At 36.1% G+C, this 15358-nt stretch overlaps 1 protein-coding gene across 4 annotated transcripts in view; it reads left to right on the top strand.

The window, feature by feature from the left end:
• Positions 1-15358, top strand: part of Nrg1 (neuregulin 1) — a 209888-nt gene that overhangs the window by 172116 nt on the left and 22414 nt on the right. For all 4 annotated transcript variants that reach the window (XM_013026478.1, XM_013026456.1, XM_013026470.1 and 1 more), the window contains one exon: positions 4346-4475. In XM_013026478.1, coding sequence (XP_012881932.1) covers positions 4346-4475 — 130 coding nt within the window. The remainder of the gene's footprint in view (positions 1-4345; positions 4476-15358) is intronic.

The following is a 15358-nucleotide window of genomic DNA, read 5'->3' on the forward strand; positions in this document are numbered from 1 at the left end:
TCCTAATTGCCATACATTTAGCACTTCTTAGAAGGTAACGCCCACATTGTGACAAACAACTCACCAAACCGGAGGAGACAGGATTTATTAAGCTTTGAACGAGTGAGATCTACTTTACTTCCTTCTGGAACAGCTACTGGGCTCTTTTTCTTTCATTTTAATTTTTTATGTACTGAAACCCAGTCTACCTGCACAATCTTCTGCTCTACCTCTAGTCAGCTTCTCTCAGCTCACTCAGAAGGATTGATGATTTGGGAAGGCATAGTTTGGTGCATGATCTGCTTTGTCTGAAAGAATTAGCAAATAGAAACTGAGAAAGGACATCACTGCAAAATGCATAGGCTTGCAGAGACTGACTATACTGTGTTCACCAGGAAGAGTGAATGGAAACCTGGCAGAAATCTGCAGTGCAGGGATAGCAATATCTTTACCATCTCTGTCCATCACCCTTCTTCTGACACCTATGGCTTATTCTTGTGTTTGGCTGTTGGTTCTGAGCAGCTGTATCCTGTCATTTCATGCTTACTTTCACCTGGGAGTTAATTGCTACTTTGCAATTCATGATCTGGTGAGGTTTTTGTTTTGTTTTTGTTTTTAAATCTTGCTGCTGCTAGAGGATAAAAGTTCTAAGCACATTAGTCCTTGACTGTGAGATCCAAGCCACTTATTTTTGCTCTAAAAAATATTTCCTATCAATATCCCAGAAATACTTTCAAATAATGATCTAAGAATTTCCCAATGGAACTTATGAGACCTAAGTGTGTTGGGATAGCATTATAAAGGGGTAATCACTTCACTTTGTCTTTTGAAGACAAAAAAAATGTTGTTTTTTTTTATTTATTCATCTTAACTCATGTTGACAATCCCGCCAGAATTAGACTCGTTTGTCTAAGGAATAGGATGATATGTCTGTCTTATATTAGGGCTACTTTTTATAGTTTGTCTACCATTGGTGTGGAGTCCTGTGCATTTGTAGGGTGGGAATGGGGAAATGATGCTGGTTTGGGTTTTTGTGGAAGTCTCAGGATTTATTGTAAAAGAATCCGAGTAGTTCTGCTGCTTCTTTGGGTGACCCTTCAATCCACAGCAACCTGTCAGGGATTCAAACACCAGTGGGATCTGCTTGCAGTTCTGTGAGGTTCTGCAGGAGAGCCTGGTGACAGCCCACAGCAGGTGGTCCATCCCATGCTGTCACTTGAGGTAGCAAGGATATGCAGCCCAATTTATCACTGCATGGAAGGCTGTCAGCACAAAATGTTTAATAGCAGAGGCAAGCCTTCTTCCTGAGATCTTTTACAAGAATTGTCACAGAGAAAAAATATTAATATCTATTCAATATTGCATATGCATAATCAGTTTTTCACTCGAAGAGGTAGTATCAGGTCTAAGTTATATACTATGTAATGTATAGAAGCATTGTCTACCCCTGTGGTTTTACAGCCCCAAAGATGCAAATTTGCCTTCATATCATTCTGTCAAAGGTTCTGTTAAAGCACACCAGATCCTTGAGAGATGTAACTCAGTTTTCTTTTCAGAAAGATGGTTTGGTTTGTTTGTAAACCTGTAAAGGATTCCTTGAATGGAATTCTGAAAGGGACTTTAGGTCCCTTAGGTAGCTGAATAGTAGACCTCTTTCTCAGCATGTGCAGAGAAATCCCTGTTCAATCCCCAGCACCTCAAGAAAGGGGACAAGTATTAATTCTTAACTATCTGTAATAACAATTCAATAAATGGCTCAAGCCTCTAATCCTAACTACTCAGGAAGCTGAGTTCTGAGGATCACGGTTCAAAGCCAGCCTGGACAGGAAAGTCCGTGAGACTCTTTTCTCCAATAAAGAAACACTAGAAAACCGGAAGTGGTGTATTGGCTTAAGTGGTAGAGCTCAGGGACAGCGCCCAAGCCCAGAGTTCAAGCCCCATGACCAACAAAAAAAAAATAATATAGTTTATAATCCCTGGATTGTTGTTTTGTCAGATTTGTTTGTTTGGGGCATTCTGGGATTTGAACTCAGGGCCTTTTTGCTAATTGAATAGGCACTCTCCTACTGAGTCTCACCTCCAGCTTCTTTATGTGCTGGATGTTTTATAGATAAGGGCCTGGCACATGCCTGAGCCATGGTCTGTCTATTTTTCTCTTTTTGTGGTAGCTGGGATGACAGGTGCATGATACCATACCCTGTTTCTTTTCATTGAGATGGAGTTTTAAGGATGTTTCTACCCAGGCTGGCCTGGAACTGGCCATCTTCCCATTCTTAGCCTCTCAAGTAAGTAGCTTATAGGAACATGCCACTCTGTCCAGCTATTGGTTGAGAAAGGGTCTAGCAGATTTTCCTCCCTGGCTGTACATGATCTTCCTGATATCAGCCTGCTGAGTAGCAGGGATTACAGGCATTAGTCACTGGTGCCTGGCATATGAAGATTTTTATCTGATTACTAACTTTGAAAACTGATATTCTTCTCTCCTTGCTTATCAATACTTATTTGTTATTATTTGTCCAATTATGGTTTGAAGCTAGATTTCTTCACATAGATTATTATCTCTGCATAAATCCTCCAAAATGCCATTAGCCTATTTTCTAAATGGAGTAATTGAAGGGTAACTAATGAGACCAAGAGACAAGAAAGGCTATGAGGAATTAGGAAACAATAAATATAATCAGAGTACAAGTCAAGATGGAAGACAAAATTAATTAAAAGTCACAACAAAATACGGGCTTTCCAAAGGATATAAAGGCAGATTCAAATGGAAAACTAATATCTGATTGGTCAAGTAAACATAAAAAAGAGCATCTGACACTCCAATAAAAATAATATAAATGTTTGAGCCAGGTGCTGGTGACTCACACTTGCAATCCTAGCTACTCAGGAGGCTGAGATCTGAGGATCTCAGTTAAACGCTAGCCAGGACAGGAGAGTCTGTGAGACTTTATCGCCAATTAACCACCAGAAAACTGGAAGTGGTGCTGGGACTCCAAGTGGTAGAGTACTAGCCTTGAGCAAAAGAGCCCAGTGACAGCACCCAAAGTTCACGACTCACAACCAACAACAAATAAATATATAAACAGATAAATAAATAAGAAGTGGATAGGCCAGACTAGGAATTCACATTATAGGTATGAAGCAGTAGACAAGAAATTAATTTATCTTAAGATTGCTTTTATTTTTCTGAAAGAGTACATAGAGTTTTCACTGGTTAGATACTGACTTTGCTTCTTATCCTGCTAATACCAGCAGTAAGTAGGATTTTTTTTTCTGGTGTGGTTTGAGCCCTGTTCTATGGTATCTGACCTATGTATATAGGGAGGTCATTTGTGTAACTGTGAAGTTTAACATGTGAATAGCAAGTTACACATGAAGACATTGACAATTAGAATTAAGCCTTGTTTCTATACTCCTAATACAAAATAAAAATAAAATTTCTAGTACTTTGTTCTACATTTCTAGACATTTAAGATGTCAAAAGTGTGTTGGGAATTAGTCAATAATGATCTTCAACAATAGAAATTCAGGTGGCATAACAATCATGTAGAAAAGGGTTTCTGAACTGTATACTAATGTAATAAACTCGATTATAACTTTTTTCACTGTATGCTAGTATATATTCAATTATAGTATATATATTTTTTCATTTGGAACAAATAAGCCTATTTTCCTTTTCTGTACATTGTTTAAAATACATAAAGATGACATGAGCATCCAAAGTAAATAATAAAATTGGTTAGCCTGCTGAAGAAGTGATACCCAAATTGTGCTTCCTTAATGTGACTTGGTACCAACACCTTTGAGACCATTTGGAAAAAAAAATTTACTTAATGACAATACACCATCTCATTTCAAGATACATTTTAAAAGGTTGATTACCCTGTGCTATTTAATTTTTTAAAAAATAAATTAAAACCCAGCACTGGTGGCTCATTCATGTAATCCTAGCTATTCAAGAAACTGAGCTGTAAGGATCAAGACTCAAAGCCAGCCCAGGGAGAAAAGTTTGTGAAACAACTCTCTCCTCTTAACCATCAAAAAGCTAGAGGTGGAGCTGTAGTTCAAGAGGTACAGCACTAGCCTTGAGCAAAAAAAAAAAAAAAAGAAAAATCAGGGACAGCATCCAGGTCCTGAGTTCTAGTCCCAGGCCAGCACACCAAAAGCAATAATAAATTAACTAGAATCACATTTTTATGATTTGCATCTCTGTAGTTCCTTGCTCTTGTTTGTCAAATCTGAAACATTGGTGAAGTCCAATTAACTCATCTGAACTCCTTCCATTAGGAGAATATAAGATGAAAGCCTTATTAGGAGAGGGTTGAGAATGGATATGAACCTTTTCCCTCCTTTATCTTTTATCCAGCTACATCTACATCTACCACTGGCACAAGTCATCTTGTCAAGTGTGCAGAGAAGGAGAAAACTTTCTGTGTGAATGGAGGAGAGTGCTTCATGGTGAAAGACCTTTCCAACCCTTCAAGATATTTGTGCAAGTAAGAAAAGAAATCCTTTCTGTGGCTTATATCCATAACTGCTCATCCCTCATGATTCTGCCATGTCTTGTGAGGTGGTTTGTAGCTTCTTTTTCCAATTTCATTGCATTCCGCTGAATAATGCTGGGTTTTTTTTTTTGTAGAGTATCTTGAAATGTTCACATCAGTTGTCATCATCTTCTTCGTTGTTCCTAGAATTTTTTTGCTCTTTTCAATGTGTGGTTTGTTTTGTTGTTGTATTGTTGGTTGCCTTTGTTTTTTTTTAATCTTGAGTTGTTTTGGTTTTTTTGTTGTTGTTGGTTTGTTTTGGTTTGTTTATTTTGCCTTCATATATATATATCATGTTGTTTTCCTCATGGTTTTTCTTCATTGTTACTCAGAAGAGATACCTACTTCTCTATATACAGTGTATGCATTGCACTATAAGATAATATTCCTCTCCTACCCCAGTGATGATCTACAAAATGAATAGGACAACTAAAGGAAGCAGAAGGTCAGAAGATTCTTGATATGCTTGTCACACTTGGGATTATCTCATTGTTCTACAACCAGAGACAAAAAAATAAACTTTAGGTTAATACTACTCATAGTAGAAAACGCAAGTCGCATGTGTTCAGAATTGTATGTAGTGTGTGTAACACCAAACTGTGTAGAAGGCAGTGTGCTTTCAGGCACTGCTGTCATCTACAGGTCTTGATTGACCTTTTCTTTCCAAAGACATTAGAGAATAGTATCAAATTGGTGGGCCTGGGAGTCTATCAAGTTATGAGGCTGAGACCAAGAGAATCAAGGTTTGAGGCCAGCTCAGGTACAAAGTTCTTGAAGGCCCATCTCAACCAATACGGTACATAAGGTGGCATGTACCCATTATGCAAACTATATGGGGGAGTTAAAGATCACAATTCCAGGCCAGCTCAGGCAAAAACAAAACCAAATTCAGCAGGAAAATCTTGGTTTTGCAGTTCATATCTATGTTTGAAACCCTATCTCAAAAATAGCCAGAATAAAAAGGGCTGGAGGTATGGCTCAAGAAGTAGAGCACCTGTCTAGCAAGTGTGAAAGCTTTGAGTTCAAACCCTAATACCACAAAACAAATAGATAAGTGTTAAATGTATTCTCTCTTATCAGTATAAAACAGACATATTATCTGTATATTAAGTATTAAGATTTTAATAAAAATTAATATTAAACTGCCTAATTTTATTATGTCTTGGATTTTAAGTTTACTATTGTTATTTATTCTTCATGTAGTGTTTGGTGTTTGTAAGGGATGTTTCCTATCATACCGAAATAGTGAAGAACATAACGTTGGTTTTGCTTTCTACCAATCACTATGTCCAAAGCAAGGCATTTCAAAAGCAATTCCTTTAAAAATGTAGTACAGTATACAACTGGTGTTCCAGTCTTAAGGAAGCCTTGATTATATTTGTTAGTAACCAAGTGCATCTTAAAAGATAAGCATTTCAAATCTAATCCTGAACCCAAATGGCATTTTGGAGGAAATGGTTTGCTGAGCCCTGGGCTGTGCAACGGGCTTTTCGGGGTCCCACAGGGCCTCATGACTGTGGACTTACGTCCTCTGGAACAGTTTCCTTCTTGCATTCAAAGTACCTCTTTTAAAAAGAGTAAAGAAAGCAGTGACAAGAGAAGCATGTTCTGGTGATTGTATAGTTGATTTTTATCAATGGAGGCAGACAGTTTGTAAGAGCATATAGTCTGTTAAAGTGCAAAGAAGACTAGTAACCAAAGTGTAGAAATTTAATCTCAATTACTAACCATCTCTCTTTTGAAGGTAGGCAATAGCTCGAAGCCAAACTCAAATCATTGCAAACATTTTAAAACAAGATCTAAATGAAAGAGTATATAGAAAAAAAAACACCTGATATGTTTCACATACAGATTATCTGCTTTTTTAAATTTTAAAATTAGTCTTACAATTAATTTTAAACATTGAAGTTATTCAAACCTCTCTGCTTGCAGCAGATAAAATGTCATTTTGTTTTCATCTTTGGTTCAGCTGATTGGCTATGAATGTAGAGCACATATTTGTTTTAATGAATTGGAATGAACACTTCTTACAGTTTTCTCTGATCAAAATAGAGAATACCAGAAACCAAGAATTATAATCTATAAAAATATGAGGTTTACTTATTATATGGAAAAATACTATTTTTTCCTAATTATGGGCATACAATGTCATTTGATTTAATAAATTTCCTTTAAAAAAGCATTTATATTTCCTTTATTTCTTCCCCCTTTTAAACAATTATACCTGTATTATGTTTTGTCTCCTTTTTTTGCTTCTTAAGAAGGGCATCTGAGACCATTATATTTTAATTGTAATAATGAAATCTGATCATTTTTCATCATAGTCTTTGCAAAGATTTACAAGCTGAGTGAGAGCATACAATCATTTCTGAGTACCTCCAAGGAGCCAGTGCAGTTATTGTCCACATATTAATTTCAGCTCTCTGTAGCCCTCTCCTGTGCTCTATAATACATGCAATCACATAAGTGCTGTTCATTTGTTTCATGTTGGTATTGGGCCAACAACTGTAATTTTTCGTCACCCACACAGTTTCTCATTAAATTTTAAGCCCAATTCAGGAAAGAAAACTACTTGAGTTTTTTTGGTTGTGTATTTTTTCTGAAATCTTGAAGTGAAATATGTGTTGCTTCTCTAATAAAGCAGCAAATTATGGAGCACCCTACATCCAATAGACTAATTGTTTAGTGGATTATGCTTGCCTCTTAGTTCCCAGAAAATTCTATCTGTTCTCTTTTTCTTTTTCTCTTTTCCTTTTCCTCCTTTCTTTTCCCTTTTTGTGTAATTAGAATTTTAAGAAACTCTTATAAATTATTATAGGATCTTTTTGAAAGGAAAATTTTTGACAGCTATGATTTTTTTTCTTTTCTGGACCATGATTTTGTTGCTATATCAAAGTAAGCCAGAAAGAAGAATTGGAGTTCATTTAATATTAAAAACAATTTGTCTTTTTGTTAAATGAAAGTGGAAGAAAGAAAGAGGAAAAGAAAGAAAAAGGAAGGAAGGACAGAAGGAAGGAAGGAAGGAAGGAAGGAAGGAAGGAAGGAAGGAAGGAAGGAAGGATCCTATATTAAAAACCTTCCTAACATTAAAAATAATCACTACTCAGAATTTAAACAAAGTCATATAATATGCCATGTCTTATGATAATAATATATTGTTCACTAGACCACTTGACTAGAAACAGAAAGCATAAAAATGTTGCCTTGGCTCACCACGGCACTGTCTGAAAAGCCAGTTCATACTTTCCATATGGCCCCTCAGTCTAGAGCACAAACATTTCTGAAGCATGAGCCACATCATTCAAAACCAACTTTATCCCTGACTAAAGACATGACTCAGAAACCCCACAAGGTTGCAAGTTTCCAAGTAGTCTCTCTGGTCACCTAATCCACTGTTGTCTTCTTGGGAGTTAGAATAGAAGATTTTACAGCAACTCTTTTTTGTCTCTCCACTTAAAACATGGTGTTCCAAATGGATTAACCATACCACAGTTAAACACTTCTCAGAGGAGAGGTTTGCTGGTTACTTGGATTCCCCCTTGGGGATTGTGTAGAAATGTGAGTGGTGGTTCTCATCTTTTATATTTCTCTTCTCCCTACAGTAATTTAAAATTTATTCAGAGGAAAAACATTAGTAACTAGTCCAGATTATATAATGATGAGAAAAGAATCATTCCAGTGTTGAACCTAGTCAGTCATGTGCTTTAAAGAAGCAAGGTCATTTGAACATGAAATTGTCCAGATTTTTCTCTTTGCTTCCCTTCTTATATGTGCTTCTCTGAACAGCTTCAGTAGAGAACTATTTTGGAAAATTTAAATGTGATCTTTATAATCTAGAAACCATTTTTTATATCAAGCTATGTTTATAAACCTGGTATACCATCCAGTAGGCTGATGTGGCTCCATTGTGAGGAGATGAGAATTTTAACCACCAATTTTGGTGAATTGTCTGGAGTCCTTCTACTTCAACTCTCTAGACAATATCTTTATTTATAACATAGAGTTATAGGTTCTCCATTTTCTTACCCCAGGGAATCAGTGAAGCTCAATGACTTCATTCCTACTTTAGAACTTTTAACTCTGGGGAGGCAAGACTTTTTTCTCCTCTTCTAATAAAAAGGAAATGGTATTATTACATTCTCTCTGTAGACATTGGAAAAATATATATGCCTATCTTAACAGATGGTGTTATCATGTTTAATCCCTAATATTCCATTTCACTTCACACTATAGTTTTTATTTTATTTATTGAGGCCATCAGCTAACATTATAACTTATCATGAGCTGACAGACCATTTAATATTATCATTACCTTCCATATATGCAAAAACAAGAAACAAAACAAACCATACTTGGAAACCATACTTGGAGGGCTTTCAAAAATACACTTGTGATTTGGTATAATTAATGTTTATGAAATTATGGACTATGATGTATTGTACATTATTAAAATGAACAGAGATAGTCATGAAAAACATGTAACTTTAAGAGACAGTTATGTCAACACATTATGATAAATGAAATTTGATAAATGAAATATCAATTAAAATTTATCTATGGGACAGCTAGATCCTTAGCATGATTGCAAACACAGAGAAAACATAAGCCAAAGTCTTCAGTCTATAAGAACTTACTCTGCTAAAGAAAGTGAATAGCTAAAATAATAAAGCACCAGGAATGAATATGTTCCAAATGGCACAATGATGGTTATTAAGGCAATAAGAATTTAAGAAGGGAAAGAGAAAATACTGGAATAAGTTAGAGAAGACTTTATAAACATATCTATCATCCGTGGAGTCTTTCCAATATACCAGTCAGACACTCACATGGCAGTAATCCTCTGTGTGAAATGCAGTGACATGCCTACCCAGACTAGCAGCTCCATTCTAGGAAGTCAAATAGACAAAACATAAAACCTAAGTTAGATGGTGGAGCCAATTTAGGATCTCTATGGCTCTTTGTATCTTGTGAGGTCTCATAGGGAGCCATAATTTCTAGAGCAGGAGAGTGGCACCACGAAGCAGGAAAGCATTTAGCCATACAGATTGAAGAAATTTCAGGACTAAGATACAGAGAGAAAGTCAGAAATGTTGGCTAAGGTTACAGCTTTATAAAATACTGTTATCTTCAATATTTATCAATAACTGGATTAACATAATTAAGCAGAGGAAAGAAGGTATAAACTCACAACTATGTCCTGAAGCCTCATCATGATAGCTATTGAAGATAAACTAGCTCTTGATATTACACTAGAATTTGTTCTAGTATATAAGAACATACTGTAAACATCCTCCTTTTCTAGCCCTGAAAGAGCTGTTTCTTCTACCAAGACACTGTACTTACCTCTAGCAGTTCTCTGTTCTTTAACAAAAACAAACAGCATTTATGAGAGAAATTGGTACCCTTGTAGATCTAGGCACCAAGCTTTTCAGACAACCATATCTTCTATTTTTTCTATTTCCTTTTCTGATTTCCCTGTATATATAAAATCCTGCTGCATGCTTACTATTTTGAGCTCATTTAGACTTGATCACACCCACCAAGATAGATTGATTAAAGGGAGTTCTTTAGTTTTTGTAAGAACCAGTTTAGGTTCAGTTTTGCCTGAAGTCAGATACATTGATTTGAATAACTCACATCCTTTTTCTTATGAAATCGGACAGTGACCAAATTCATTTATTGAGTTCCCATGAGGTAACTGGCTCTGTGTTCTTGCTGAGGATTGAAAGCTGAACAAACCCATTACTGATCTCTGCCTCCTAGAGACAGGCCATTGTACATAACAGTCATATTTCAAGTAATTGACTTTGTTATGCATTATTGATGTGCTACGTGCTCTGAAGGATATTTAGGAAGCTAAGACAATGGCAAGGGGGAACCTCATGTACTCAGAGGCTCTGTGGGAATAAAAAAGGTATGTAGTCTTCACCTTGATACTACATATTTTTCAATAAAATGGACCATTTTGAAATGTTTATGCTGCATGATTTAAGGAGAAAGAAACAACGCAAATGCTTAGCCATAAACTCAGGATGGTAGAGGAGAAAGGATGACAAAGCTCCTGGGAAATGCTAAACTGTTCAGTGCAACGAGGCAGGGCATCCTCCAGAGAGGAAGGCCATACCACAAATTAGCAACCAATATGTCATTGTGTCACAGTGGCATGGAGATGTATGGGATGTGGATTGATCCTATATCCAATGAGATTGTTTGACCCTCAATGTAAGGATACATCATGTTGGATAAACACTGGTGAGAGTTTTTGTTTGCAGATGTCCATTTCAGAACAAGCTGTGCAAATAGAGCTTTAGGAAGGGCACCAAGGTTCAAAGCAAGAGGAGTTTATAAATAGAACCCTTCATGGTTAGGATTATTTTTATTTATCTTAGATATTGGAACACAACATATGAGATCCAGGACAATTTGTGTGTGTGTGTCTTGTGTGAATGTTTACCCATGAATCCTATGGGGCTACTCTGTGTATCCTCTTATCTCATGAATTGAGAACTGGTCTCAGGATCCAAACAAAAAAGAAAGAGGAGAAGGGATAGCAGCTGAATAGTGATAAGGAAGTAGAGGTTGGATCTGAAAGAGACGTTATTGGAACATTTTTACATCTCTTCTTTAATGGTGATGAAGAGGGCACTCTCTTGAGGAAACAAATGTCTTTTGCAGGTGACATTGTAAAGAACCCTAAAGCACAAATTAGAAAAGCATACACAAGTCTCAAGTAACTTCACTTAAAGGTTGATAACAGAATAAGATTCATCTTGGAAAAATGCAGACTAACAGTAACAATACATTTGGGAAAAAAATAATAATCTACAGCACAGATAGCCAGCAAGTAGGCGAGTTCTGGCCAGAGTATTCAGCTAGCTAAGGAGGTGAGAAAAGTCAGTGTTTGCAATAGGGTACAGCAGGAAAGCAGACTGTCACTCTGAGCTGGTCTATACATTGCCAACTCAAGTGTGCAGAGTGACAGCATGAGCTCTTGACTTCTAACATAAACCTACCACTATGTCTCAGTATGCTTGTTGACATTTCTATCATTTGATAGTTGTAAATGTAGGTAACACATATAACTTAAGCTGCTGTACGATTATAAATAGAAATACCACAGCTCCTCTTGAGGAAAAGCCAAAAGACAATAGAGACTATCTTTTTTTTGACAGAGCACTTTTAAGATTGTCCAAATATTTCATTGTGGTCTCATGACCAAAGCAAGAGAAAGTATCATCTGTAGACTTTCACCCTTCTCCTTGCTTGCTCAAGGAATGGCTTAATACAGAAGAAGCAAGAAGAACGGAAGAGAAATGAAATCTAAGACAGTTGATAGGTTAACCATTAAGTGATGAATGATTTATAAAATTGGCCAATCCTGTATTACCAGCAGTTTCTATATTTATAGAAGTCTGTGAATATCTTCAGATATGTCTGGAGTCTCCACCAAACACTAGTAAATAATTTCTTCAATTAGAGTATAAAATATACCAGACATAAAGCTGATTCTCAAAATGCATCCATGTTTGATTTCATGGTAAGCATATCTGATTATTCACATTGTATCATTGATATTAAAATAATTTTATACTGGATTAAGTTATTAGATTTGTTAATTTAATTAAACAATTGAATGTGATTGCCAGTACTCCTAAACTCATCATGGTTTAAAAGGTTATAGAGAACTTAATTATTAAGAATTGCTTATTTGCTGAAACAAAAACTGTATCTTACAACTAATGCCAAGCTTTGAGTCACGCATTAACAAGCTAGACACATAATACTAGGTCAGTCATACCTAAGTTCTGGGATAAGGTGATTTTGAACATTCCTAAGTTTGTAGGTTTACTTAATATGGCTTTCACTCAAGAAACAATTTTATTTCATGTTATAGTAAATTTCATGTAATAATAAATGACACTTTGAGCCCAATGTATTTTAAAACACGGCAGTGTGCTGAGTGTGGTGACTCATAAATATAATCCCTACTTGGGAGGCAGAGATAGGAAGATCACAGTTTTAGGCAAGCACAGATAAAAAAAAATTAAAACTATTAGCAAGATCCTATTTCAAAGAACAAGCCAGGTGTAGATGTTCCTACCTATACAGAGTAGGTAATAAGATTGTTGTCTGAACATCAGGCAAAAGTTGGATACTACCTGGGAAATTACTAAAGCTTAAAAGAGGTTAGGGATGTGACCGACCTGGTAGGCCCTAAACAAACATAACTTTTCATTTTACCATTACTGGGCAGAATTCTTGGTTTATATATGGTACTGTTTCATTGAATCCTAGATCAGCTGGTGTTTCAGTCAGTAACAAGATTTAAACTTGAGACAAAAGACTCCCCCTTAAAGAGTTATAATCTTTTCTTTTCTAATTGTAAGCATAATGTTAAGTAAGAGCTTTTACTTGAGCAAGGACATTTGTGAGCAGTGTTCAGGAAGTTCCTACAAAACATTTTTGGAAGGCTATAGAGGAGAGCTTTACCCTAACTATAAAGATAAAAGACAGATGTTCAGATTGACCTGCACTTGGCAAATCAGTTTAATTATGAAAGGTTCTTTTTGTACTGCTCTTTATGAGATGCTACAGTCTGATCTGAGGTTCAGTGAAATGCAGTGAAAGAGATTAGAGATGGTTCAGTGTGAGAGCAAAGAAGAAGTCCTCACCCAGAGCCTGAAAGACGGGAGACAAGAGGTAGAGACATGGAAGGGTTCATAGGGAAACACACATCCAAGTCCACACAAACTGAATTTTCAATCCATTAAGAACAGATATAGAACAAAGCTCATCCTATCAAGAGCAAATACTGAATTTATTTATTTATTTATTTATTTATTTACTTACTTACTTAGTGCCAGTTCTGGGGCTTGAACTTAGAGCTTAGTTCTCAAGCTAGAACTCTACTACCTGAGCTACAATTCCACTTCCAGCTTTTTTTTTTGTCAGTTGTGGGGCTCCAACTCTGGGCCTGGGCACTGTCCCTCAGGCTCTTCACTGTCCCTCATAGCTAGCACTCCACCACTTGAGCCACAGCGCTACTTCCTTCCAGTTTTTTTGATGGTGAATTGGAATAAGAATCACACGGACTTTCTTGTCTGGGCTGGCTTTGAACCATACTTTTCAAATCTCAGCCTCCTGAGTAGCAACATTATAAGCATGAGCCACCAGTGCCTAGCTTGACTGTATTCTTAACTGTATTTTTTAATGTATTCTTAAAAGATAATTTCTATCTTCTAATCTGATCAAAGAAACCAATATATGTGTATGTTTTTGAAGCTGCTTGATTCTCATTCAGATCCATAGATTTAGCTAATAAACTAACTCCTCCAAATTTGCTCAGACTCATACAAAATCATGTTCAAAAAAGAAAGATCCCCTTCCCTCAGTTACTTGATTCATGTAACCGTAACCCCTTTGTGTATCAACTTTCCAATAACAACATAACTAATTAACTAATTAAATGAATAGAGAGTAATAGAAAAGGTACCCAGGAGCACATCTGTCAACCTGAAAGCATCTTTCCCACGCTTCTAGTTTCATTCTTTGATCCTCTGGAATACTTTTTTTTTAATTGATAAGTGTTTTTTTATTGTGAAAATACCGTATAGAAGGGTTACAATTACATGAGCAAGGTAATGAGTACACTTATTATCAAGCATTGTTGCCTCCTCCTTTGTTTCCCTTTCTTATGTTCAAACAAGAAAAAGAAAAAAAGAGAGGGGAATCAAACGGTCATATTCTTATCTTCCAGGAAAGTGATACATTGAATGTTTCACGTATGCTAGTAGATACAAGTTGGAAGCCAGTTTCCCTATTCTGTAAGGAATACTTCTGTAGAATTCTACCACAGCTCTGGATGAGCTTGTTTCTTTCTCTGCAGTCAGGGAAGTATGCAATTCATGCAGCAGAAATCAGTTTTATCCATTTCAGCTTTCCTCCATCTCACTTGGCTACAATTCTAGGTGTCAGTGAAAGTTAAGTACTTTGGTTTTGCTCTATATTAGTCTTAACAGCCTACTATCAAACATAATGTGAGTCATTTCTGTTGTTTTGCACTTCTGGGCATCAAATTCAAGGCACATGGTAGGTGAAAGTACTCGGTCACTGAGTTACATCCCTCATCCCCTTATATCTTAAGCTTTAGTATGCATACAGAGGTATAGGAGGTGTTGTTAAAATAAAGATTCTTCCCTGTAATTCTGGACTGAGGCCTCAGAGTCTGAATTTTCTTAACAAGTTCCTAGACGATGCGGATAGTATGGATATGTGGATCACAACTTGAGTACTTGAGTAGCAGTAAGAAATAATGAAGAAAATGTATCACCCAAGTGAAGGTAAAACTGAACCAAAAGACTAGCTCTAGATCAGAGAATACTGATGATTTCTGACAGGGATTTGTGTACCCCACATAGTTTGAGTGTTAGTGTTCCAGATATTCCCATGGTCTTACAAACCACCACCCCACAATGCTAGTTTCCTAGGAAACACAAGAAGTTCAAAATAATTAGAAAATAATTTTGATCCAATTTATGTAGTTGACATGTGCCGTTTAATCACAGATCAGGCAAATGAGAGTACCAGAATGACCAGTTTCCTAATTAATGCATTTCTTCTTTTAAGGACCTCATGAGTCCTAAGATTTTGTGGTCCTTAAATAAAATAGTAAGAATATTTACTACTTGAAGTGCACTCTCTCTCTTATCTAACTATATCTCTCTATGTAATTTGTTTATATATTTATATTCGTACAAATATATAAATGTTTATAATATTTATTATATATGTAATATATTACATATACATGATCTGTGCAATATGTGAGATATAAT

Source organism: Dipodomys ordii, unplaced genomic scaffold (assembly GCF_000151885.1).
Source record: "Dipodomys ordii isolate 6190 unplaced genomic scaffold, Dord_2.0 Scaffold4, whole genome shotgun sequence".
Classification (NCBI taxonomy): Eukaryota; Metazoa; Chordata; class Mammalia; order Rodentia; family Heteromyidae; genus Dipodomys; species Dipodomys ordii.